At 44.3% G+C, this 24,229-nt stretch overlaps 1 protein-coding gene across 1 annotated transcript in view; it reads right to left on the bottom strand.

Annotated features, from left to right (window-relative positions):
- Positions 1-3,880: 3,880 nt before the first annotated feature.
- The window catches only part of LOC132954036 (carbonic anhydrase-related protein 10-like), a 56,201-nt gene continuing 35,852 nt past the window's right edge, over positions 3,881-24,229 (bottom strand). The window contains exons 4-9 of the mRNA XM_061026471.1: positions 13,496-13,681; positions 12,295-12,390; positions 11,958-12,030; positions 10,029-10,183; positions 7,445-7,619; positions 3,881-4,569 (exon numbers count right to left, since the gene is read on the bottom strand). Coding sequence (XP_060882454.1) covers positions 4,547-4,569; positions 7,445-7,619; positions 10,029-10,183; positions 11,958-12,030; positions 12,295-12,390; positions 13,496-13,681 — 708 coding nt within the window. The 3' untranslated portion in view covers positions 3,881-4,546. The remainder of the gene's footprint in view (positions 4,570-7,444; positions 7,620-10,028; positions 10,184-11,957; positions 12,031-12,294; positions 12,391-13,495; positions 13,682-24,229) is intronic.

Here is a 24,229-nt window from a genome sequence, read left to right as displayed (position 1 = left end):
TCCTCTTTGTCTGTTTCTAGGCTGATCAAAAGTTAGGTAGAGATAGCATTTCCAATATGGCGACCACCATTGATGCCTCTTTAGAAACAATGGGTGACATCACTCCCATGTTTCATACTGTCTGTAGAACTTGCTCTACATATAAGGTGTCATGAAAACTTTTGCTTTTGCTTTGATTCGGTGATATTTAAATAAAAATGTGCTGATTAAATAAAATATTAATTATTATGTGTGTTTAAGGGTTGTTCCTCCTCCACCCTGAAGGGGCAGTACTGAGCATGATGACGTGTACACATTTTCAGGTACCCTCTTTGAAAAAGCAAAAAAAATTCCCCACAGATGTTAAAACATAAATTTAGTTTCATTCAAAGCAGGACCAACATGCTGTCTTTAAAATGTCTCCTGTTGGTGAATCTGTAACATTACTGACGTCCTCTGTTGGATAGTAAAACAAGTATGCACACACACACACACACACACACACACACACACAACCACACCCCTGGTTAGGGCCTGTGTCCTCAGACGTCGCTCCTCGAGTTGGAAGCCTGGTTCAGGGTTTTCAGCACTCATCGCCCGGAGCGCTAAAATGCCTTTGGCGTCTGCTGTTTTTTGTCGCTGCGCTCTCAGTTGAAAAAACTTTCACTTTTCGAACAGCGCCACTCTTATTACAATGCTACAATTCACTTAGCAGACACTTTTATCCAAAGCAACATACATCACCATTCATACACTGCCACAGTAGCAGCAGGAGAAATGCAGGGTTAAGTGTCTTGCCCAAGACTCAGCTGGGGATCGAACCCTCACCCTTCCGGTCGAGAGGCGACGACTCTACCAACTGAGCCACAGCCACTTGTTGATGTCGTTTCTCTGTCATCAAACACTCACAATCAAGAAGGGGCGGGACTTCTCAAGAAGGCCTGAAGAAGGCCTCTTAAAATTGTAAATGCCCAATGTCTTCTCAGTTTTGCGTCAGTTATTGTAATTTTTTCCCCCACTATCCTGCTCACTGTATACCGAACGCTGTGTAAGCGTATAACTTTTCTAGCTCTATGTTTTTCTAGAACTATACGGCGAGGATGATGTGTATGTTGCATCATCTCAGTATCTGGGCATCACAAGAAGGAAAATGCCTTCCAAGTATGCAAGCTGTACTTGAATGTATTATTTACTTTAACTGAAAGTCTGAACTGAGACAACCTGTCAGCATTTCCCAACAGCAGGCTGTGCAGAGCACCTGCAGCCTCAGACGTGTCCCAGTTTCATTGTTTTACAGTACTGCACTCCACCACACAAATCAGATATATGAACTGTTTTAAATTCTGCACAAAGTTTCTCCTGCAGATTTCTTATAAAATTAAACCAAAAAGAAAACACGGCACTCTAAATTAATCAGCTTACAGTGTGTTAGTCTATCCAGTTTTTTATCATGCCATCAAAACTATTCTTATACTGATGTTACGGGGGGGGTTCAGTTTTGTAACAGCTGTGTGTGTGACTCACACTGTTCTGTTTAAAGCGATCAGTTACATAAAGTGGGATTTCCTTTGGGTTTATAGGTAGCCTTCCAGGGCAGCAATGCTCCTCTGGTGTAAAGGGACATGCTTATGCAACATGCACAAAAACTTTCTGCTGCTTCGTTATCTAGCAGACTGTTGAAGTATGGGGGTGTTTTATAAGCTATTGGCCTTAATCAATGTACGTCTCCCTTGCTGTGTCAGTAACTTTCTTGCACCTCAACTCAAGGGGGTTGCCACAAGTTTGAAAAGTTTAAATCTTTTCATCGGCTGCATTGATTTGTGTTATTATGCAGTGGAAGCATTACATTTATCTTCGGGATATAGGGCTTATTACAAAACATCTTTTTCTGGATATTTCACATCCCATATTTAAAAACCCCCTCAACAAATCCCCCGACTCATCCAGCAGAGCTTAAAGTTTAAGCACATCCTCTCTTTTTAAAAATATGCTAAATAAATAAACCTAAGTATCTCTACAGGTTATAATCCAAATGCTACCAAAATTATCAAAAACACGATTTGGATTCTAGAGATCAAATTTGAGAAGTTAGTTAAACAATGAGTCTGTTGTAACACGAAGAGTTTCACTGATATCAGCAACTCAATGCACATATTCAGTATCTGATTTAAAGGTGACATATCCTCCTCCTCCTCTTCTTCAGTGTAAATAAGTGTCAGAGCTCCTCAAAACATTGTGTGTGAAGTTTCTTGTTCTAAATCCACTCTGATCCTGTATTTGATCATGTCTATAAACCCCTCTATGTCAGCCCTGCTCAGAACAGGCTGTTTCTGTGTCTGTACCTTTAAATATGTAAATGAGCTGTGTCTGACCCCCCTCTCTGGAAGGACTTGGGTGTCTCAGTCTTTCTCGCTCCATGTCCTATTGTTTACTGTGAGAAGGCAGACTCAGAGGGCAGAACAAACACCTAGCTGTGGGAGTGTCACCCACCTGGGGGAGGGGCTACTGCCCTTTGTGATGTCATGAAGGGAAAATCTCCAAACGGCCTGTTTGAGCACACATTTTCTGAAAAGTGGAGCAGGTAGAAGACGGAGAGGATGAACTTTTCTCATCATTGGGGGGTTTGTAGACTAGGGACACATACACAGATATGTTTCAGAAATTCATGATCATCATTTTGACTGTGGAAGCATTTTAAGTTTAGATAGTAACACCCTACGAAGAAGACCGAGCTTTAACCCCGTCTTGAAAGACATCTTAGCAGTAACAGATAACACTTATCAAATAAACAAATCGACGTTGGAATTGATTTCATGAAGTTGAAGGTGAGTCAAAACTTTAATAAAAAAATGATCAAGAATGTGATTTTTTTTCAAACAACATTATAGTTTTAATCAACAACATGATTTCAAAAGGCTAAAATCTTATTTTGAAATGAGACCTTGGAGTTAAACTTTTCCCCTTTGATATCATGAACATCAGTTTCTTCTTGCTTTACTCCGCTGGCCAATCCTCGCAAACCTCAGTGTCCATAGCTGTGTCCGTCGCTACGTTTTAGATCTGTAGTCCGGACTATCAGTGACTACAGCTCCATGTGGAGACGGTCCAAAGTAACTTGTGGTGGTCGTAATGGTTATGACGTGGCTAGATAGTAAATGTGTGAATGAAGCTGAAGTCCCACAGGAATAGAAAAGGCCAACATTGACTTCTTTTAGGCTACACGTGTAACATCATTTTAATATGCAATGTCATGTGCTTCTGTAGTCTCGTTCGTTAACTTCTGTTGTTCCTTAAAGGCTTTATATGTGATTTTTTAAACCAGCAGATGTCTCCCTTGAGCACCAGCATGAAACCAAAACAACTTGCGCTGCATTGTTGTGTTAGCATGCTAATGCTAGTGATCTTTATTATGTGCTCGTATCTTCACACTGCATGTAAATTTACCTTGATCTAGAAACACAGTTAAGCAGTGAGTACAGTATGTTATTCTTCTTTTCCAGAGGATATACTTGATTTCTACTACATTTAAGTGTGAAAAATCACATATAAAGCCTTTAAGTACCTTCAATTGTAACCTGCATAGCATCCTTTTCATAGCATCATTTATGTAGCGTCACTTTCCTAGCGTACCTTATGTGGTATGTTTTCTTTCTGGGATAGAAAGGTGCAGTATGAGGACGTGTTTCCTACAAAGCAAGATCATTCATGATTGTTTTAGACATTTGGATTGAAGGTCCTCTGTGGTTAAAAGGTTCTGGTGGACTTGAAAGGAACCGGCTTCCACAGGTGGACTTAAAGCTGACGGTCCTGCTGTGCCTGGTTCTGTTTGCTGAGTGTGATGGGACAACAGAGGGTTTAGTGAAAGGGAATTCTTATTAACCGTTCTGATTGAATATTTCTGTTAGCTGTTGGAGTTGCAGATGGAGGTCTGCCCTTTTATTTTGCAAAGTAAAAGCAGGAACCTGTTTAATTCTGTCACAATGTTATAATAAAACTCCTTGAAGAAACGTGAATTATTGTTAAATCATGCAGAATGAGCGACCCCGTTGTTCCCCCTTACTGTGACTCCATCTGTTCAGGTCTGCAGTCTCTTTTCTCTGTTTCTCCTCCTGCAGCTGTGGAACCTGAAATTCATCTTCTCTTGGAAAATTACCTTTTAAAGTTACTATTTGATATAAGAACCAGCAGTTTTTTTATGTCCCTCATCCTGCCACAGCTGAGTGTTTCTCTGTGGCCGCGGGTTCAGACCATCGATGGAGATGATGTCATCACGTAGCAGCCTCAGAAAACCAGTCCTTACATGTCCAGAGTTTTTGAGTTCACACAACAGATAAACACACAGTATAGTGCAGACAGCAGATTCCACACCTCAGACTCTTGTCCCTGCTGGTCCACATTAGTTCAGGTTATAGATGTTTAAGAGGAGAGCAGACTGTTGGAGTAACTTCTGCTGAGTTCAGCTTCTGTCCATTCACTTCAAGAGTCCAGCTGAGCTCAGATTGGCACCGTGAAACACACGAGAGTGAATCCAACTTTTTCTCCTGCAGTCCTCGTATCTTTTCATCTCCTACTTCAGGAGCCACTGATTCACTGAGGAGCAGGAGGAGAGAGAGGGAAAGGAGAGACGGAGGAGAGGAGATAATTAGTACAGAAGCAGTGTGAAGGAAATCAGAACAAAGGTTTGCCTCAGGTATCACACGTTGTGCAGAGGCAGAATGTGTGCATGAGAAACATCCCTAATAAGAGACAAAGGTAGAGGAGAAGAGGACTGAAACGGTGTCCTAGTTCCACGCTGTTTACTGCATCCAGACGGGCTGAGTTTGAAGTGTGCTCGGCGATGAGGGGATTTTTAAATACAGTCTGTTTTGCATATTCCAAAGTCACAGTCGGATTGTCTCATGCTCGTAATAAATGGAACGTATGCGTCTATCTCACACAAACTAAACGCTAAAAGGGAGAAGTATGAAGTTTGATTTGTGGAACGGTCGGGGTCTGATTCACAAAAGGATTGCACGGCGTTCAAACCTGCGCAAATGAGTCAGAAAGACCCTAACTCTCAAAAACACACAAAGGGTCTGATGCTCCCCTGACTGCGCTGCAGAGCAGACAGCGTGGGTGTGGGTGTTTCTGACATTTGGGGCAAAATTGGCCCCCAAAGAAACGTCGTTTGGAAAACGGTTAGAGCGTGAAATTGACCGTCTGATGAGAGTTGATGCGCCACAATCAGGGATGTCACACAAAAACTTCTTCTTTGAACTGATCGATTTGAGTCAAGATGTTTCCCAAACCAATCAGAGACGACGACTGAGCTGCAGAGTGAAAGACTCTGATGGAACGTCCAGAGTGTTGTTGTGAGAACAAGTTGGATTTCAAAGTGAAAGATGCTGAGAAGGAGAGAGGTCTCTCACCATCAGAGACCCTCTCATCTCTGCTTTGTTCCTCCCTCTCTGCTCACCTGAGACCCGTCTGTACCCGGGCGTCTCACAGCTCTCTCTCTCTCGCTCTCTCTCTCTCTCTCCCCCTCTCTCTCGCTCACTCTCTCTCTCGCTCTCTCTCTCTCCCCCTCTCTCTCGCTCTCTCTCGCTCTCTCTCTCTGTCTCTCTCTCTCCCGCTCTCTCTCTCTCGCTCTCTCTCTCTCCCGCTCTCACTCTCTCTCTCTCTCGCTCTCTGTCTCTCCCCCCTCTCTCTCGCTCTCTCTCTCACTTTCTCTCTCTCTCTCGCTTTCTGTCTCTCCCCCTCTCTCTCGCTCTCTCTCTCACTTTCTCTCTCTCTCTCTCTCGCTCTCTCTCTCTCTCTCCCCCTCTCTCTCCCCCTCTCTCTCACTTTCTCTCTCTCTCTCTGGCCTGCAGCTTCGTCCCCTGACCTCGTTCTTGGAGACAGCAGAAATGTTTCTGTGAGCGAGCTTCAGCAGGTAGAGTGCCAACACGACTCTGGGCTGGTGTATTTCAGTGTTTGCAGCGTTAACGACGCACAAAGCCTCCATTAACCCAAGGCTAAATATGGAAGAGCTGCACGCTGGAACATCTTCGTTATGTTGCCTTCGAGTCCAATAAAGAAATGCAACTCTGTGCAAGTCCCTGAACTGTTTGTTATGAGCCCACTGGATAACCTCTTTATTTTCTATAAGGGTTCTCCCCTTGAACCTGCCGACACAGAACACCTGCTGGGAGCTCTGCATCCTAACGAGCGTTATTAGAGCGCAGCGAGCACGGCCGGATCGATAAGCAGAGATATTTGGAGAGCAGCGAGGACTCCCACTCTCTCTACATAACACTTCAACCATCACTCCTGAACACAAACCAGCTCACCTTCCCAGGTTTATAACATACAATGCACACACACACACACACACACACACACACACACACACACACACACACACACACACACACACACACTGAGACACACACTGAGACACACACACAAACACTGAGACACACACACACACACACACACACACACACACACACACACTGAGACACACACACACACACACACACACACACAGACACACACACACACACACTGAGACACACACACACACACACACAAACACTGAGACACACACACACATACACACACTGATACACACACACACACACACACACACACACACACACACACACACACACACACACACACACTGAGACACACACACACACTGATACACACATACACACACTGATACACACACACACACACACACACACACACACACACACACACACACACACACACACACACACACTGAGACACACACACACACTGATACACACACACACACACACACACACACACACACACACACACACACACACACACACACACACACACACACACATCTCTTTCATATGTGTCTCAGCCCTCTCTGACTCCCCGGAGATCTCTCTCTCTGTTTCATTTTTCTATTTTCACATTCTGAGGTCTCTGCCGACTCGGCGCCGCGCTCACTCAACCTCTCCTCCTCGCTCCGTGATCCGCTGGATTTCTAACTCCTTCTTCTCCTTACTTCAGACCATTAAGGGTTAAACTTTGATATGGTTCCCTGCTGCTGCCGAGAGTCTAAACACACAAATATATTTATCACAGAGAGAGCTGCTGCTGCTCATTTAAGAAGTGACACTGTGCACCACACGCTGGGATCATTTGTTTTAGGATTACTTCATCTTGTCTCTAATTATCTCCTTTAATCTGACGATAATCAATTAACCCTCTGCTTTCATTTATCTGTCTGATTGTCTCTCAGTTTATCTGTTTCACATCCAAGCCTTTCATGCTCCACATCTGAACGTATTAGCCGCACCAGCAGTTTGATTTTTAATTCAGTCATTTGAAATCCTTCAGAGAATCCTCTGTTCCCTTCAAAGTGTCCCTGATCACTTGATGCAGAATCAGTGATTGATTGATGATCCATCATCTGAAGGGTTAAACGATCATTTAAAAATGCCCCCCACCCCCATCCTACCTCTGTACTGGGGGCGCAGGGCGCGGTTGTTGGGGCAGTCTCGGCCCTGCTTGCTGAAGTTGATGTTGGTGCGGATGCAGCGCTGCAGGAGAGGCTGGGCGGGACGAGTGTTGTCACTCATACTCAAGAAGATCTTATAGGGCTCGTTCTGACTGAGGAGGCGCAGGGAGTGCATCTGAGGAGGAGGAGGAGGAAGAGGAGGAAGAGGAGGGGGAAGAGGGGGAAGAGGAAGAGGAGGAAGAGGAGGGGGAAGAGGAAGAGGAGGAAGAGGAGGAGGAGGAGGAGGAAGAGGGGGAAGAGGAAGAGGAGGAAGAGGAGGGGGAAGAGGAAGAGGAGGAAGAGGAGGAGGAGGAGGAGGAAGAGGAGGAAGAGGAGGGGGAAGAGGAAGAGGAGGAAGAGGAGGAAGAGGAGGAGGAAGACAGATTCAAACGTACAGAGTCAGCGTAGATAATGACTGGATGAATATCATCAGTGGAATACACAGACCTCATTTTCATAGAACTGTATCACACGCTGCTCTCTGACTTGAAACATGCAGCGTGCCTCAAATTGTATCTGGATCCAACCCTGACTCAAGTGACATCACTAGGAGAGATTCATCAAACAGCTGGTAACTACTCGTCTGCGTGCTCAGAAGTTCTCCTCCTTCTCCTGTAAACCCGATCAGAGGATTAAAAAATGGAGGAATTCTCTTTGAGGAAGGAAACGTGTCGAGTTTTTATCACTGGAGTCTGGCAGACTAAAGTAGTAGAGAACAGAGAACAGAGAGGGGGGGGAGGGAAGAGCCACGATGATGAAACAACTGATAAAACAGTTGAGTGTTAAAAGAGAAGCAGCAACAAAAAGGAGTGAAGAAGAAAGAGAGATCAGAGAGGTGGTGACGAGCAGGTGAGAACAAAGGACGAGTGAGAGAGAGAGTAAATAGAGAGAGAGTAAATGGCAGATGGTGTGTGGGAGTTGATTACATTGATGCATGCAGGTGAGAGCTGTGCTGGATTGTAAATGTGCTGCACTTTGATGCTCAGCTTCCTGATTCCAAGAGGATCTCATCTGTGCAGCTGCTCTTCACCGGCACAAAAAGCCTTTCTAGTGAGAGTCGGGCTCCGACATGATGTGCACGTTAACAGCTGTGTCACATCACCACATTTTACACTCCTCTCATCCCGGTTAGAAAACTGGGAAATAGGATATTTTCTTTGCACCGTGACACAGCAGAGAGGAACATGTTGTGTTCTGTGCGTATGTGCACTGTTACTCCACAGCCTCTCTCTTTCATCCTAACCACTTAGGGAAAAGTGGATGTTTCCACTTACAGGTTATGAAGCTGTAATTTGCAATTCAAAGCTGTTTGCGTTCCGTGCTCGCAAGAATATTACAAATTACATTTCTGCCCCAGTCAACAGAATGCGTGTTGTTTTTCCCACATCACATTCTTCTTCTTCTTCTTCTTCTTCTTCTTGTTTCTTTGCTCACTGTTCATGCTCCCTCTTGGTTCCTTAATTAGTCAGTCTAAGAGCATTCGTTATGACTCTCTGCTGTACCTGACCTCTGTGGACTCAAATCCGTCCCTCAGAACATTATCATGTTTTTTTTAATTACATAAATGAAAACAGCCTCAGCTGAAAGTCAGAGAACTACAAAACAGATAAAAGTATTCAAATTGTGGCGTCTATAATTTAATGTCATTTGTCACGTCTTACTCCTGAGGTAAGACGACCTGGAGATGGTGGATGAAGCAACAGAGTCCTCTACACGACGCTATAATGAGAATATTTAAGTCTTTGTATCAATGCTACGTGTACTTGAAGAGAATCTCAATGTGAACTAAAGAGGGGAGAAGAACATCCTGGAGAACAGGAAACATGCAGCAGCAGGTTGATTAGAGCACAGAGATGGTAGAGGTGGCGTGCAGACAGTCTATGGTCGTACAGCGATCACAGGGAATAAAGGTCACCACCCCCTCCCACTGGCTCCAGGTGAATTCTCCTGATTATATCCTGCTGCGTTCTCACATCAGCTCACTCTGACTTTCTGCAGAATAAATACGAGGAGGCTGGAGGAGAAACTCCGGCTGAAGAGAGAAACATTCAGATGTTTGTGTGATCACATGACGCTCGGACTGAGAACACTTCAGGAGTTTTCGGCAGGTGTGAAAGCACTAAAAGTGTATTTTTAAATACTTATGTCACTAATTTATTTTCTCTACTTCTTACTCGTCTCTCTCTGCTTTCCTGTCTCACAAATCCAATCATAAAAATTCTAAAAATAAATCTTTAAAAATGTCTTTTGTCTCCTGTTTGCTGTGAGATCACTCAGATCTGTCGTCCAAAAAAAACCTTTTAATGTATTTTTAAAGATATTTTTAGGCGATGTTTGTCTTTATTAGAGAGGACAGCTGAAGAGAGACAGGAGATGTTGGGAGGAGAGAGAGGCAATGCGGCGCCCGAATCTGAGCGAATTTTTGCAGTGAGACAAGATGAAATGAAGAAGCTGTTTCAGAATCACTTTGTCCTTTAATCGCGTTCTTAAACTTTCACTTTGTAATCTCCGTCTGCAGAGTGACTTCCTCTCACGTCTCTCGTACCTGCATCTGTGTGACGTAGACGGGCTTGTTGATGAGGATCCAGGTGGACGTCTCGTAGCAGGGGGGGATGGTGATGGAGCCCTCGTAGGTGATGTAACGGGTGGTGTCGGGGTAAAGGTCGGCGATGTTCAGGCCCATTAATAAGAACGCATCATCTGCAGACAGAAGAAGAAGAGGAGGTGTTACCAGGACGACGGAGTCAGAGGGAAAGATGAACTCTGTGTTACATGTGATGCATCAGGCTGTTACTCTGAAATGTCTGGACCAATCAAAAGGAAGCAAATATTAACATGTTGCAGAAGAACGGCGTGCTGCATTAATCAGGGTTTAAAAACAGTTCACTTCTGAGGTTGGGTCTTACATCCTGGAGAAAGTAAAAAAGTGTCTCCAGAGAATGAATGTTTAAAACATAAAGCAGCGTCCTCCTTAGTGACAAAGAAGAAGCTGTGTGTTTGTGTGTGTGTGTGTTTGTGTGTGTGTGTGTTTGTGTGTGTGTGCAGCAGCTGTGCTAAGTTTAGCCTCGCTAACGGGAGGGTTCCTCCAGAGGGGAGTTCATCCTCACAGCAGAGGCTGGAAAACAGATTTTGGAAAACAGATTTTGGAAAACAGATTTTGGGCCATGCAGGGACAGTTTTTTTAAAATCAAGGATGCATTATGGCAGAAGGAAAACACAGAATAGGGCGTCTGTGTGCGGTTAAAGGGTTAATTACACACAATGAACTGAATCAACCAAATCTCTTTTTTTAACCTCCTGACTGAAATCTCTGTTTCCCACTCTGATGAGTTTGAGGAAACTAAACGTGCAGGTAAAAGTCCTGAAGTTTAATTTCACTTTTAAGAAATGTTGGAGTCTGTTTTATTTGATGTGGTTGAAGCAGGATGATGATGATTGGTGGATCTGTCGGCATCGATCCACGACTTCACACGACTTCCTTAAAGATTCTGTTTGAAAAGTTTCTTCTTCACTTCATTAAATCTCTGCAGACGTGTGAAGACAGCCGGACGCACATGTAGATAAATCTGCAGCTCTCTGACGTCCACCGAGTTAATCAGGATTGAATCCATTCATATGACACGCGGCCGTTATAATGACCCGCCATCAGAGCGCTCTGTTGTCGCTCTTTGTTCAGTGGCAGACATCAGATTAGAGAAGCTCATTAAACCCAGAGTCTCATTTCATAACTCTAAACACAATAAAAAAAACTGTTTCTGTTTTATTAATGCAATCTGTGGAAAGAACCCTCAACTATAATATTCTCTGATATCTACCACTAGGGGCAGTGTAGAGCTGTAGTGTGATAAGAGCGGACGTGACGACGTGTGTGTGTGTGTGTGTGTGTGTGTGTGTGTGTGTGTGTGTGTGTGTGTGTGTGTGTGTGAGCAACCTTTGTTCCCAGGGCTGTCCAGCTCTTCAACTTCTGCTTTATCTGGTCTCATGCACTACATCACTTTATTCTATCCTTTTTATATCAGTATTCATACAGTTCTGGTTACTTTATTCCTGTTGCTTCTTAGCCATCTTTGCACTACGGTCACTTTATTTATCTCATTTTTACCTTTACAGTTATATTGTATATATTAGTTCTGTTTTTCCATTATTCACCATGCACCTTATAACTTATCATTTAGTATTTAGCCTACTTGCACATAGCTCTGTATATATATATTTATTTCTCGTTTACTGCATATAGTTCTGTTTACATCTGTTAGTCCGATCACTGTCCACTTATATCTACTCTTTTTATATTTTGTATTTCAAGTTAAGTTTAAGCTTTAAGTTGTATTTAAATTGACACTTTATATTTAGGTTAAAATGTTTCGTTTACTTGCACTGTTGTTAATTTACTGCTCTGTGTGCCTTTGAATTGCCCCCCGGGGACAAATAAAGTTTTTTGAATTGAATTGAATTGTGTGTGTGTGTGTCTTACGTCTGTAGTTGATTCTGGTGATGGTGTCTCTGTTGAGCATGCGGTTCAGGAAGGAGTTGGAGTTTTCAGAGAGCTGAGAACCCGAAAAAAAAAGATGGTGATTAAATATTTATCGTGAAACACAGAAGAACACACACACACACACACAAACACACACACACACCCACACACACACACACACACACACACACACGCGCACACACACACACACACACACACACACACACACACACACACACACACACACACACACACAAATACACACACTTTCTCATGTTTATGTGCAGGCTGTAACATTTCTAAGTCTTTCTCTGCACTCGGAGGAGGACGTGCCGACCTTAATGAAGATGGAGACCACAGCGATGCCGTGAGGACTCTTTGCAGCCTCGGTGTAGTTGGCGTACAGGTCGTGGTTGTAATGGATCAGCTGGACCTGAAAGAGAGACGCAGTTACCGTTAGGAGAGAAAGCAAAGAAACTAACCTGTCAGAGAGCCAGTTAAATGTTTCAGTTGTTTCCTCAATGCAAAGTAATATTAGACTCCAGGGATGAATAAATCCACAGCACTAAGTTAAAGGAGCAGTATGTAACTCTGACCCCTAGTGTTTAAAATATGTACTGCAGTCTAAATTCTAAACGTCATAGAGAGCTGTCTCTCTCTCCCCCCCTCCTCTCTAGAGTCGATGCTCACGCAGGTTGCCATGTGGTGGACACTGAAGCTTCAGTGTTTATCCAGCTCTGCATGGGTCTGTAAACCTTTCTGCGTTCTAACCTCTCTCCATTTTTCAAAAGCATCTCCAATATTGATCCTAGTTTGAGCACGTTTCTGCTCGTGGAGCTTATTAGAAACATGCAGAGGCTTTTTAGGTCGGGTACAATCACTTCTATCTGAACCACTTCTCTTTCCCGCTTCCATCACTGCAACACCTGTTGGTTTGACCTGATAACTGCTCTCATATCTGACAAACCGAGGGGCGTCCAAAACGGCCGTGTGGGGGTGCCTTAAAACCACCTACCTTCTCTGGTCCAAACAAATCAAATAGTCAGGTACCTTTATCATTTCACTCTCTACACATCTCACTGATTGGACCTTTAATGTTTATAGTAAATACATGCATCTACTTATTAATAATTAAATGTAAGATGCAACCATGTTTGCATGATGATAACCGACTTAACGACGCTCCAAAGTTTCCTATTATCAAAGAAACAAGTTTTTAAAAAGATTCTGCTCGGATACAACGAGTTCTCCCGTTAATGAGCGACCACAGAGTGACTTACTGTGTGTGTGTGTGTGTGTGTGTGTGTGTGTGTGTGTATGAGAGTGTGTGTGTTTGTTTTATGTGTGTGTGAGTCTGAAATAGCATAATCCTGCAGTCATTAATCATAATAAGCCTCCTAATGTCAGCAATTATCTTATCACCCGTTTGTATTCACTGCTCTGTCTCCTGTACAGACGTGTGTGTGTGTGTGTGTGTGTGTATGTGTGTGTGTGTGTGTTTGTTTGTGTGTGTGTGTGTGTGTCTCATTCTCATTTACCTCTCCAGGAAAGCCCTGCCCGTTGAGGAGGTGCTCTGATCCCGACGCATCCTCGCTGCCAAAGTGGACGCGGATCTCCTCCAGCCTGTAGCTGTAACCCAGCGGCCCCCCCGAGATGTTCACCAGGTGGGCTTTGTCAGGCCGCAGGGACACGTGCTTCCCCGTGTTGTACATGGTCCCGCCCATCTACACACAAACACACACAGACAGGAGAGATTCATGTGAATGTGTGTGAAGTGTCTTGTTCTAAATCCACTCTGATCCTGTATTTGATCATGTCTATAAACCCCTCTATTTCAGCCCTGCTCAGAACAGGCTGTTTCTGTGTCTGTACCTTTAAATATGTAAATGAGCTGTGTCTGACCACGCCCCCTCTCTGGAAGGGCTTGGGTGTCTCGGTGCTTTCTCTCTCCATGTCCTATTGTTTACGGTGAGAAGGCAGACTCAGAGGGCAGAACAAACACCTAGCTGTGGGAGTGTCACCCACCTGGGGGAGGGGCTACTGCCCTTTGTGATGTCATGAAGGGAAAATCTCCAAACGGCCTGTTTGAGCACACATTTTCTGAAAAGTGGAGCAGGTAAAAGACGGAGAGGATAGACTTTTCTCATCATTGGGGGGTTTGTAGACGGACTAGAGACACATGTTAGTGTTAGAAAGTGTGTTTTTACATCATCATGTGACCTTTAATATTCATGTTTATCTGCAGAATGTAGAAACTTTGCAGTGAGAATAGAAAATAAATAAGTTATAACACGTCCATGTCTTCAGAGAGTTTCTGTACCAGCTGGAGAAACACTGTAAGAAGCTTTCCCCCTCTGACCATGTGAGTGTTGTTTTTATCTCTCTCATCATTTCTTCTTCCTCTCTGTAACATATGCTACATGACACTTCACACACAGCGCTCTAATGAGCCTTGTTGTATTTTTAACACGGGGATCCCCGTCGCCTGCAGCAGCAGCAGAACGTCCCACTTTCAAACTCCAGCAGCTTCGTCTTCTGACTCAAAGAGCTGCGACGTGTGACCGGGCTGCGGCTGCACGGACGCTATAACGAGATGAGTGCGTCGCTCCAATTACAGAACAAGGGGGACAGTTCTGCTTCACTTGTTCACTCTGGATATTAACGTCCTTTATACTAAGTTATGTAAAGTCACACAGAGTAGGAGGAGAACATATTCAGGTTTAAGGTTTCTGTTTACACGACCATTCAGCCCAAAAATGTAACCCTTTGTGGTGATCTGACTGATCATTAATAATAATAGATTGAATTTATAAAGGACGCTCTACAAGGTGGAGGGACCAGACTGAGAAAAGATGGAGACCGATGTGAGGGAGGTTGTCAGCTGTGGAGAACAGACAGTGTTTGAGGAGTCCAAAGATGGAACATTGTGGACGTCTGGGGGGGGGGGTCAGGTCCGTGCAGATAGCTGGGCAGCAGGACGTGGTGTGTGGTTGTAGGAGGTCTGAGAGGTACTGAGGGGCGTGTCCATGTCTGCAGCTTGAATCAGTGAAAAACTCTCTGTGAGCGACTTTGTGAGCGACTTTGTGAGTGACGTGCAGGTGGCGTTCATCGGGTCAGAACACGACCTGAGCATGGAGTTTGTTCCGTTCAGAGTGTCCTGTGTGTTTAAAGTATGAAATCAGAGAGTGTTGTTTCATGTTGTCAGTCGGTCATTTTTAGATCTTAAATCCTCGGCCTGCTTTAAGTCGTCGTGTTGCTTTTCTTCGAGGATTAAGTCGTGAAGAGATTTGGTGCTGGTGAGTAATGGTTTGATTTCAAACAACCCCGGCAGTGACACGCAGCATTCAACTCAAGGCTGAGAGCTTTCTCCTCATTTATAATACACAAACAGGCGTAATGAATCTGTGGATGCAGCGCTGTCATATAATATGTATGATGAATATAGTTGGCGTCCGGGTACACAGCATTAATGCTTTATGCGTTGCCGGCGGCGTTTGGAGGAGCTGACAACATGAGCAACAGGAAAAGCCGTTTGAATCCACACAAACAGAATCACTTTGTTTGTCACGCACTGAAAACATGAAGGCATGTGAAGAGAGAGCGACCATGACAACGACGGCGTGCTGAATGGAGAGGGCAGCCGGAGAAAGACCCAGGAAACGTCTTCAAGCCTGCTCGCACGCTGATCAGCTGTTTGATCCTCAGGGGGTTAATGTAACAGGATTATCCAGGTGAAGGTACGATGCTTCATCAGTCCTGGCTCTTCTTTTGCTCTCTGTGGTTATTTCAGTCCAGAACTCCGCAACACGAGCCCCAGTACTGTCAGAAAACATTACCAACGGAGAGCGGGCCTTAAGGTGAGCCCGCCTTCTTGACTTTAGAGCGACTTGTCAAACAGAGAAATCAGCTTCTGAAGAAAAGTTTCAAACACGTTTAAAAAGACTCCCAGGGCTTTCTGAAAAACTCCATCTCTGTGAGTCAGCAACGCAGAGATGTGAACGTGATGCAGATCACATCTAATGTCACAACAACAACTTTACAGCGAAATGAGTCAGTGCCCAATCACACGAGATGCGTCGTTAGAAAAGCAGCGTCAGTCAAACCATAGGTTGGTACAGCACGCTTGCCAGGCGCTCTTCTCTGCTGCTGCGTATTTCTAGTGTTTCTAGGGAGCACATTGAAGTTAAAAAGTGATCGACTTTGAGCTCAAGACGTTGCGTCGTCGGTGTCACTCGTCAGTGTCACTCGTCAGTGAAACTAGTCAGTGTCACTCGTCAGTGTCACTCGTCAGTGTCACTCGTCAGTGTCACTCGTCAGTGTCACTCGTCAGTGTCACTCGTTGGTGTCTCTGGTGTCACTCGCCAGCGTATCTCGTCAGTGTCACTAGTCGGTGTCACTAGTCGGTGTCACTTGTCAGTGTCACTCATCAGTGTCACTCGTCGGTGTCACTCGTCGGTGTCACTCGTCGGTGTCACTCGTCAGTGTCACTCGTCAGTGAAACTAGTCAGTGTCACTCGTCAGTGTCACTCGTCCGTGTCACTCATCAGTGTCACTCGTCGGTGTCTCTGGTGTCACTCGCCAGTGTCACTTGTCAGTGTCACTCACCGGTGTCACTCGTCAGTGTCACTTTTGGCCAAATCAAATCAAGTAGGAGGCGGTACCTCCATCCCCCTCGTCTCGGAGCAAAGCAGCGGCGAGAGCTCTACGTTTGCTCGAATCAATTTTCCCACACTTATTGTGTTTAGTCGCCCGGATGCACACGCAGCCCCGCCTAACAAACACTCCCAGATGAGCTCAGGCGTTTTTGGAACGGCTGAGTGAGACGTGTCTCTGTGTGACCGGGCTCTAACCCGACGTGTACAATCTCTGCGTTGTCATGACAACAGCCGTGCAAAGACTACAAGAAACGCTGTAGTACACATGCCAGGCCACTAGTTGGCGGTGTGACTTTATAATGAAACAACAGGAGCATGCTCACATCCTCGTCCTCCTGCAGAGCGCTGAGGTGTGAACATACAAACATGACTAACGGACGATGAAGTAGGGTTGTTACTCCAAGTGACCATAAACTACAGAAAGCACATTCAGAGGAAAAAAACAGAACTCTGGAATCGGCCATTGTTGTTGTAGTCTACCTGCTCGCTCATGGCTAATGACTGGTGGATTAGTTTCTTGTCTTTGATAAAATAATGAATCCAGAAAACAAATGAAATATCAGCGTTCATGTGAGACCTCGTCAGTCCATCATGACCCAACAGCAGCTGAATCAGGGTATCGTGGGAATAATAGTAAAGTATTCATAGAAAGCCGGCTGAGCTGTAAGGAGAGGCTGATGACAGCTGAATGTGTGAAGCCTTACTATGACAGCTCAATGAAGACGCAGCTGTATTTACATTCTCAGATAAAAGTGGATCTGAAGTCGGAGCAGCTGTTCCTGCAGACGAGCTCTCCCAGGATTCCGCGTCTTTTAGTAAAACTGAGGTGACGGGGTCGCTGCACAGCGGGGGGATTTGGCTGCTTCATGTCGGAGCTCCCCGCGCTGGATTGAGGGAAACAAATCAAACACACTCCAAGTACAAACAGGTTAAATCTGTTTGATGTGTGGTCTTAGAAAACTAACACAGCAGGAGACAAATCTTCAAAGCCAGAGTTTGTTTTCTGCCAAGAATGTGATGGAGTTTAACGTATGGAGGGAACGGGGGGCTCAACAGAGAGAAATATGAAAAGCTAAACTAATAATAAATAAAACTAATAGATGAAGAGATGGAGAAATGAGGAGCTGCAGAGAAACGTTAATATGGATGGAAAAGTGGCAGAGAGAGAGAGAGAGAGAGGATGGAGCTGGCGATAATAAGAGCAGATCTGAAACAGAGAAGGCGAGCAGTGACGGCTGAGTGGTTCAGGCTCTGGACATGAATCTAATGAGGACCTCTGAGCACGCTCAGACCCTGCCGACAGAGAGCTGAAACAGAGGAACATTAAATGTTTGTCTTTCTTTATCTGTAAACGCTCCAACTGACGTGTTATTCATATGGACAGGCACAGACATTTCCTCTCCAGCAGCTCGCTGAGCTGTTACAGCGTTCAACCCCAAATGTTCTTGTTCCTTTAATTCATCTCTGAGTTGGAACATGAGAACAAAAGACGTGTTAAAAGAAGCTCCAGGGATTCAGAATTTCACTTCCAGGAAATAATAATCATCAGAATCAAACAATTCCCAAGAAAGTTGAAATGTGCCATCTTTACAGCTGCAGTTCCTCCAGTGTCCACTAGAGTCTGTCTCCTGCAGTGAGTCAGTCCCCATAGAGCTCCATGTTAAAATGTCCAACTTTACAGCTGCAGTTCCTCCAGTGTCCACTAGAGTCTGTCTCCTGCAGTGAGTCAGTCCCCATAGAGCTCCATGTTAAAATGTCCAACTTTACAGCTGCAGTTCCTCCAGTGTCAGCAACAATTAGCAGCTAGCTGAGTCTGTGAGAACTAAACCTGGACTGTTAGCTCGTTCACTGTTTGTCAGATATTGATTTATTTCTACAGGATAAATAATGCTCACAGATCAGGCTGCATCACCAAAGGACTTCAGTCTTTATGCTTCCTGGTGCATGGATTCAAAGTTGCAGTCAAAGATGTTTTAATAGAAATGTCAGGCAGTGAACATCGTTTATTTCTTGACTTTAAAATGTAACTCTATGATCAGACAGAGACATTCAGTCACCACTGATCAGGTTTCAGCTGTAATACTGTAACAGCTGTTCAGACACATCTCCCCTCTCTGTTTTCAAACATCCAGTGAGGACTCTTCAGACTCTGATGTTGAGAGACACAAACACAAAAGCTTCACCAGCAGCTTTCCAACTGTGAAAGATTTGGCTGTCGTGAACAAGTCTCTCAAACTGCAGAGACAAGAAACAACACGCGCAGATTTCAGACTTCATATAAAACAGAGCATCAGTGTTTGGACAGCCATGGAGTCATCTGGTGGGAAATCAATGAAGAAGGATGAACAGTTTGACTCATCACTGCTTTTTTAAAGACATGGAGCTGACACACAGTGGCAGGAAAACGATTCATGATTCAGTGGTTTCAGTCGACATCAGAACTTAGTCCAGAAGTCTGAAAGTTTGGGCCGGGACATCAAGACACAGCTTCACCAATTCACCAGGGGGGCAATGGACAGACTGGAAATAAGAACACTTGTGGGTCGGTACCCACCGACTAACTGACTGGAAAAACAACAAATGATCCCGCCGTCAAACTTTCTCTTTGTTTTGAAAATTCTCTTTGGTCTGAACTCTCCAACAAAATGAGTTCACACTGACTTAACTACACAATGGTGGAGAATCAAGGTTCCCTTTTGCTTCCCGGGAAAGTCATTAGTCAAACGAAAAACACAATTTTCATGGTTCACACCTCTTTGCTTTTTTAAGGGTCTGAATTTGCAATTAGTGAAGACGTATGACTCGGGCAGTCGGCGTGAAATGAGCCGGGACAAGAACAGAAAAAACAGCCCTCCTCCTCCTCCTCAGAGCTGGACTTCAGGATTTACATCCAGTTCTTATTGTGCAGTTACTTAATGTAAAAATCATCTTATTACAGGACGGAGAAGAACCAGGACCGCCATCCATACTGCACGTTAATAATTAAAGAAAGATAAGAAGCTGCACAGAATGAGCCCGACACACCAGAAAATCTCACCAGGAATTAATTGAAAGAGAAACTAAGACGGAGAATGAGGAATCACTCAGTCAAACAATTAGACATCCTGCAGAATCAAGAGACAAAAGGAAAGAGAATTAGCAGAGCTGACAGGGAGAAAGTCAGAATAATGATGAGGAGGAGAGTCAAATGAAAAGCACAGATGGAGAGAGCTGTGCTGAAATGAGACAAACTTCAGTGATTGGCAGAGAGAGACGGCTTGGAGGGAGAGTCTGGGGGACTTTCTGGACGGATGTAGAAATGGGTTATAGCTTCAGCTCCTCAGAGAAACAGAGCGGGGAATGAAATGCTAATATTTAAAAGAGGGAAAGTGATCGCTCCCACCTGGCCCGGGCTCTAATAGGCCTCTGCATAATGCATGTAACCCAATGAGTGCAGAGATTTTAATTTAAGTCCTCTGCTCTGTCACTATCTATTAGAGACGTGCTCTGTGGCTGTCCCTGCGCTCACACTGGGGGCTTAATTATCACGCCCGAGGATGGAGAGGAGGAAACTCAGCCTTACTGTTTTCTTTGCAGCTTTTTTTTTCTGCTGGAGGATTCTGAGTGTGTTCCCTCAGGGTCTCAGCTACTCGTGATAAAGAGACCGAATGGACATCCCCTAAAAAGGATAATCCACACCTCAAGAAGATGGCTGCTTCTTCTTTTACAGCAGGGTGGTGTGTTCTGATGTTGAATCTGATCTGCTTCAATTAGCCTTTAACCTGACATTTAAACGGCTTCTTCAAGCTCTGGAAATGTTCAAGACTTATGATTTTGACCTCTGAAAATGGATCTGTTAGGAGGCCATGAAGGATCGTTGTTTCCATCAACGGATCTAAATTAAAACGCTACAATCTTCGTTCTTTGAGGGCTGCAGCCTCTGAACATGAAACACACCGTTTAACCACTGACAGCTCTCTACAATGTTGAGAATTTGCAGTACCCATTTTAAACACTAGAGGGCAGAGTTACATACTGCTACTTTAACTTAAGTAGGATGTTATTTTAAGTATAATTCATCCCAAACACAACTGAATACTTTTGATGGTCTTGTGTAAACATCACGCTGAATGTGCAGCTCAGTGAAGATGTGTGAATCATAAACTCGTTCAGAAGACGAGCATGTAACCTTCAGCCTGTGTGAGGTTATGACTGCACCAGGACGCTTTAATTCCCGTCTTCATGGCGAGTCCTCATTAGTCTCGACCTAACTGCATCTTTAATCTTGTTTACTGATATTTGTTGTTCCTCTCCAGCTCTAACCCGCTCTGTTACTGTGTAGTTTACTAAATTTACATCTTCTAATGCTGGCCATCTGCCTTTTCACACAATTAAAACACCCCTGTGCTCTTACTGCAGTGCATGCTGGGTAATATTCTTAGCCTCTAAAAGCTTCAAGCTGCTTTTGTGAAATTACCTCGAGGGTTTCAGTTTGGAGTTTGTAGGTCGGCAGAATCTCTTCATCTTTGGCTCGTAGCAGCTTTTTTTTTTTTTCATCCCACTTATTAAAAATTGGTCTATTTATTTTTAATGCCAACAGATGTTTGGACTCTTACATGATGTTCGAGGTCCTGGATTCAACAGCGAGTCTAATCTGATGTTCGCTCCCACATCCCGGCTCATATCTGTGATGAAGCTGCACAAATATCCACAGGCTAATTGAACTGCTCAGTGTGAAAATGTGGTGTCAAAGGATGGTTTATTTTGGGGCTGTGATTGTGACGCCTGTTGATCTCATCTTAGATTACATTCCCTCTCTTCTCACAACAAAAGTCCACATTTGGAAAACAGTCCAGAAATCAGCGTGAACACCTGAGAGAGGCGTCACAGACTCTGATGTTTTCTTTAAAGCTGCTCCAGGACGAGTCTGCTTTGCACTCTGCTGTGGAAGCAGCACCTCTGTCCTGACAGAATGATATCTACACACAGAGACCAAGTCGAGGTCACAGTGGAGTCTGTGGAAGGTTTGATGTTCAGCTTCATTCAGTGTTCAAAAAGCATGATGCACAATCTGTAAATGATCGTCCAATAAAGAGTCAAAAAGACCCGCTGCACGATTAGATCATATCTGTGAAATGTTTTTGTTTTCTCCTCATGTGACCGAAATGAACCAATCAGACGTCAGAGTTTATAATCAGCTCTAATCTGTCTTCAGATTGTCTCCAATCAGAACGCAGCAGATTCGATGTGTTACTGATCCATCTACACATCGGAATTATTTCATACTGTGACTGTGTGTGTGTGTGTGTGTGTGTGTGTGTGTGTGTGTGTGTGTGTGTTTGTATGTGTGTGTGTGTGTGTGTGTGTGTGTGTGTGTGTGTGTGTGTGTATGCAGACTGATAAGCTATCAAAATGATTAATTGCCTGTTTGAATGACCCGACGCTCACCTCTGTCTCCTTCAATCATCCTCCCTCGTTCGTCTCCTCTCACCTTATTACCTTGTCTTTATTCCTTTTTTATTCTCTGTTTTCATCCTCCTCTTAACTCTTCTTCTTCTCTCCGCTGGTTAAAGCCCCTCTGCCATCTTTTCTCCTGTCCTCTCCCCTCTCTAATCACCCCCCCACCCCCCGTCAGCCTGTTTTTCTTTTCTCTTTTCTCCTCGTTTCATTTCAAACTCTCCTCTCCTGACATTTCTCTTGTCACTCGAGTCAAACTGATCTTCAGCCGTCGGCCTGCTCTCGGTCTCAAACTGTTTACGAGCAGAAAGTGGAGAGAGGCCGAGCTGTGATTTGTTTCTGCTGAAGATTTCATCAGTCCTCATCATTTAGAGCCAGACCCCCATATTTGAAACACTTTGTGAGACCTTTCTCTTTTCAGCTGTGGTTTGTGATTCTGTTCAAACAATCGATAGCTGTGATTCAAAAGAATTCTGCTTTACATGGAAACAGTATCAAATGATTGATAAGGGACCTTGTGACGGTGTTTTTCTCCTTGCCAGTAAAAGACATTTTCACAGGAGGGCCGGGCTGGAAAATGTTCTCCTCCCCAGCTGGAAGGTCCCTGACATCATCAGCTTTTTTATTTCACCTGACTCTCTGAGAGACATGGCGTCTGTGTTTGTGCTGACAAAGTTTAAAGCTGCTTGGGAACAAAAATCCTGGAGGACAGAGAGGCAGCCGGTTGGAATCGTGAATCTAAAGAGCTTCTTCCAACGCTGCTGCTTCTGAGAGTCGGACTCAAATAAAATCACAACAGGTCATGCAAATCCACCGATCCCCGTGCAATCAGAGCTTTTCCTCTGCACGTCGTCGAGTGCACCACCAACCTCACTTCCTCTTTATTGTAAACATCACTCCCCTTAGGTCGCTGATGTCACATGATCACCGCAGTGTTTTCTTTAGACGGGGTCAGCCCTATGTTCCCACATTTCTAGGACATTTTCAAAATGAGGTCTTGTGTTCCAACATTGCCCTTCAATTTAAGCCCTATCCTCCCACAAGATTTTTTGGAAGCACTTTATGGTAAATGAATGAATGAGTAATTTTATTTCGATCAGCAGCAGCAGAAATCGTCACAATCACAATCATTACGAGGCCTCTGTGTTACTTAGTTTAGTTTGTTTATTTTAAAGGACAACGTGCGCTTACATTAAATGTTTGGGCGCAGCAGAGTTAGCTAAAAGCTACATTCCATCTGTAGTCCATTGCTACTGGATAATAGGTTGGATGTAATCGGCTACCACACTGGAAGGAAGGGAGATAAAATCTGATACAAATTTAGGAAATGTGGGAACATAGGCACGCTCCCGTTTAGACTTTCATCGCTGCACGCTGAGACTTTCTTTTTGCTGCTCGGTGTGATCTGATCTCTCTGGAGAGAAACAAGCAGTCAGCAGAAGGTGGGATTTGTAGAAGCTCTATTATGCACGTAATGCAGAAAATAAGGTCGGTAGTTTTTGTGCATAAACAATCAATTATCTTTGATCTGAACCCGTTTCCGAGGCTCCGCTGTCATGACAACCGGAGCAGCCAATCAGGAAACAGCGGCAGCAGCTGAGAGAGAGCACTCTGTTAAATGACTTCACAACATACGGATTTATTCATTTATGTAACAACGAGAGGCAGCATCCTGATAACTTATGACTATGTGTCCTAGTGGCCAACAGCAGTACTGCAACAACAAAATCCTACAAAAGCACGCCCCCCCCCACCACCACCTTTTTTATATTGTCGTTTTCAGAGCACACACAGCGTGTTGTCAGTCTCACTGATCTTAAGAGAAGTTTATCATAACTTCATAACTTTTCTTTAAGGAGTCCACTCTGTTTGCAAAGCCAGGAAACAGAACGGGGGCGCATCGTTTGGCTCGGAGATCAAACGGATGATGCAAATGAAACACAATCACTAATTACAAACAGAGAAGTTTAATTTGTCTCTCTGCCTTGAAGATCAAACTTTGATGGAGATCTGGGGAAGTTATTATTTAATGTTGCATCAAAAATTAAACAGGATTTAATAAAGACGAGCAAATCGTCTGTACGCAAGTTAATGAGAGACGTCGTCACAGATCGATTACTGAGCGTGTGTGTGTGTGTGTGTGTGCGTGTGTGTGTGTGTGTGTGTGTGTGTGTGCGTGTG

Source organism: Labrus mixtus, chromosome 20, assembly GCF_963584025.1.
Source record: "Labrus mixtus chromosome 20, fLabMix1.1, whole genome shotgun sequence".
Taxonomy (NCBI): domain Eukaryota; kingdom Metazoa; phylum Chordata; class Actinopteri; order Labriformes; family Labridae; genus Labrus; species Labrus mixtus.
Note: the sequence above shows the minus strand (reverse complement) of the source record. Positions and strands in the feature narration are given on the sequence as shown.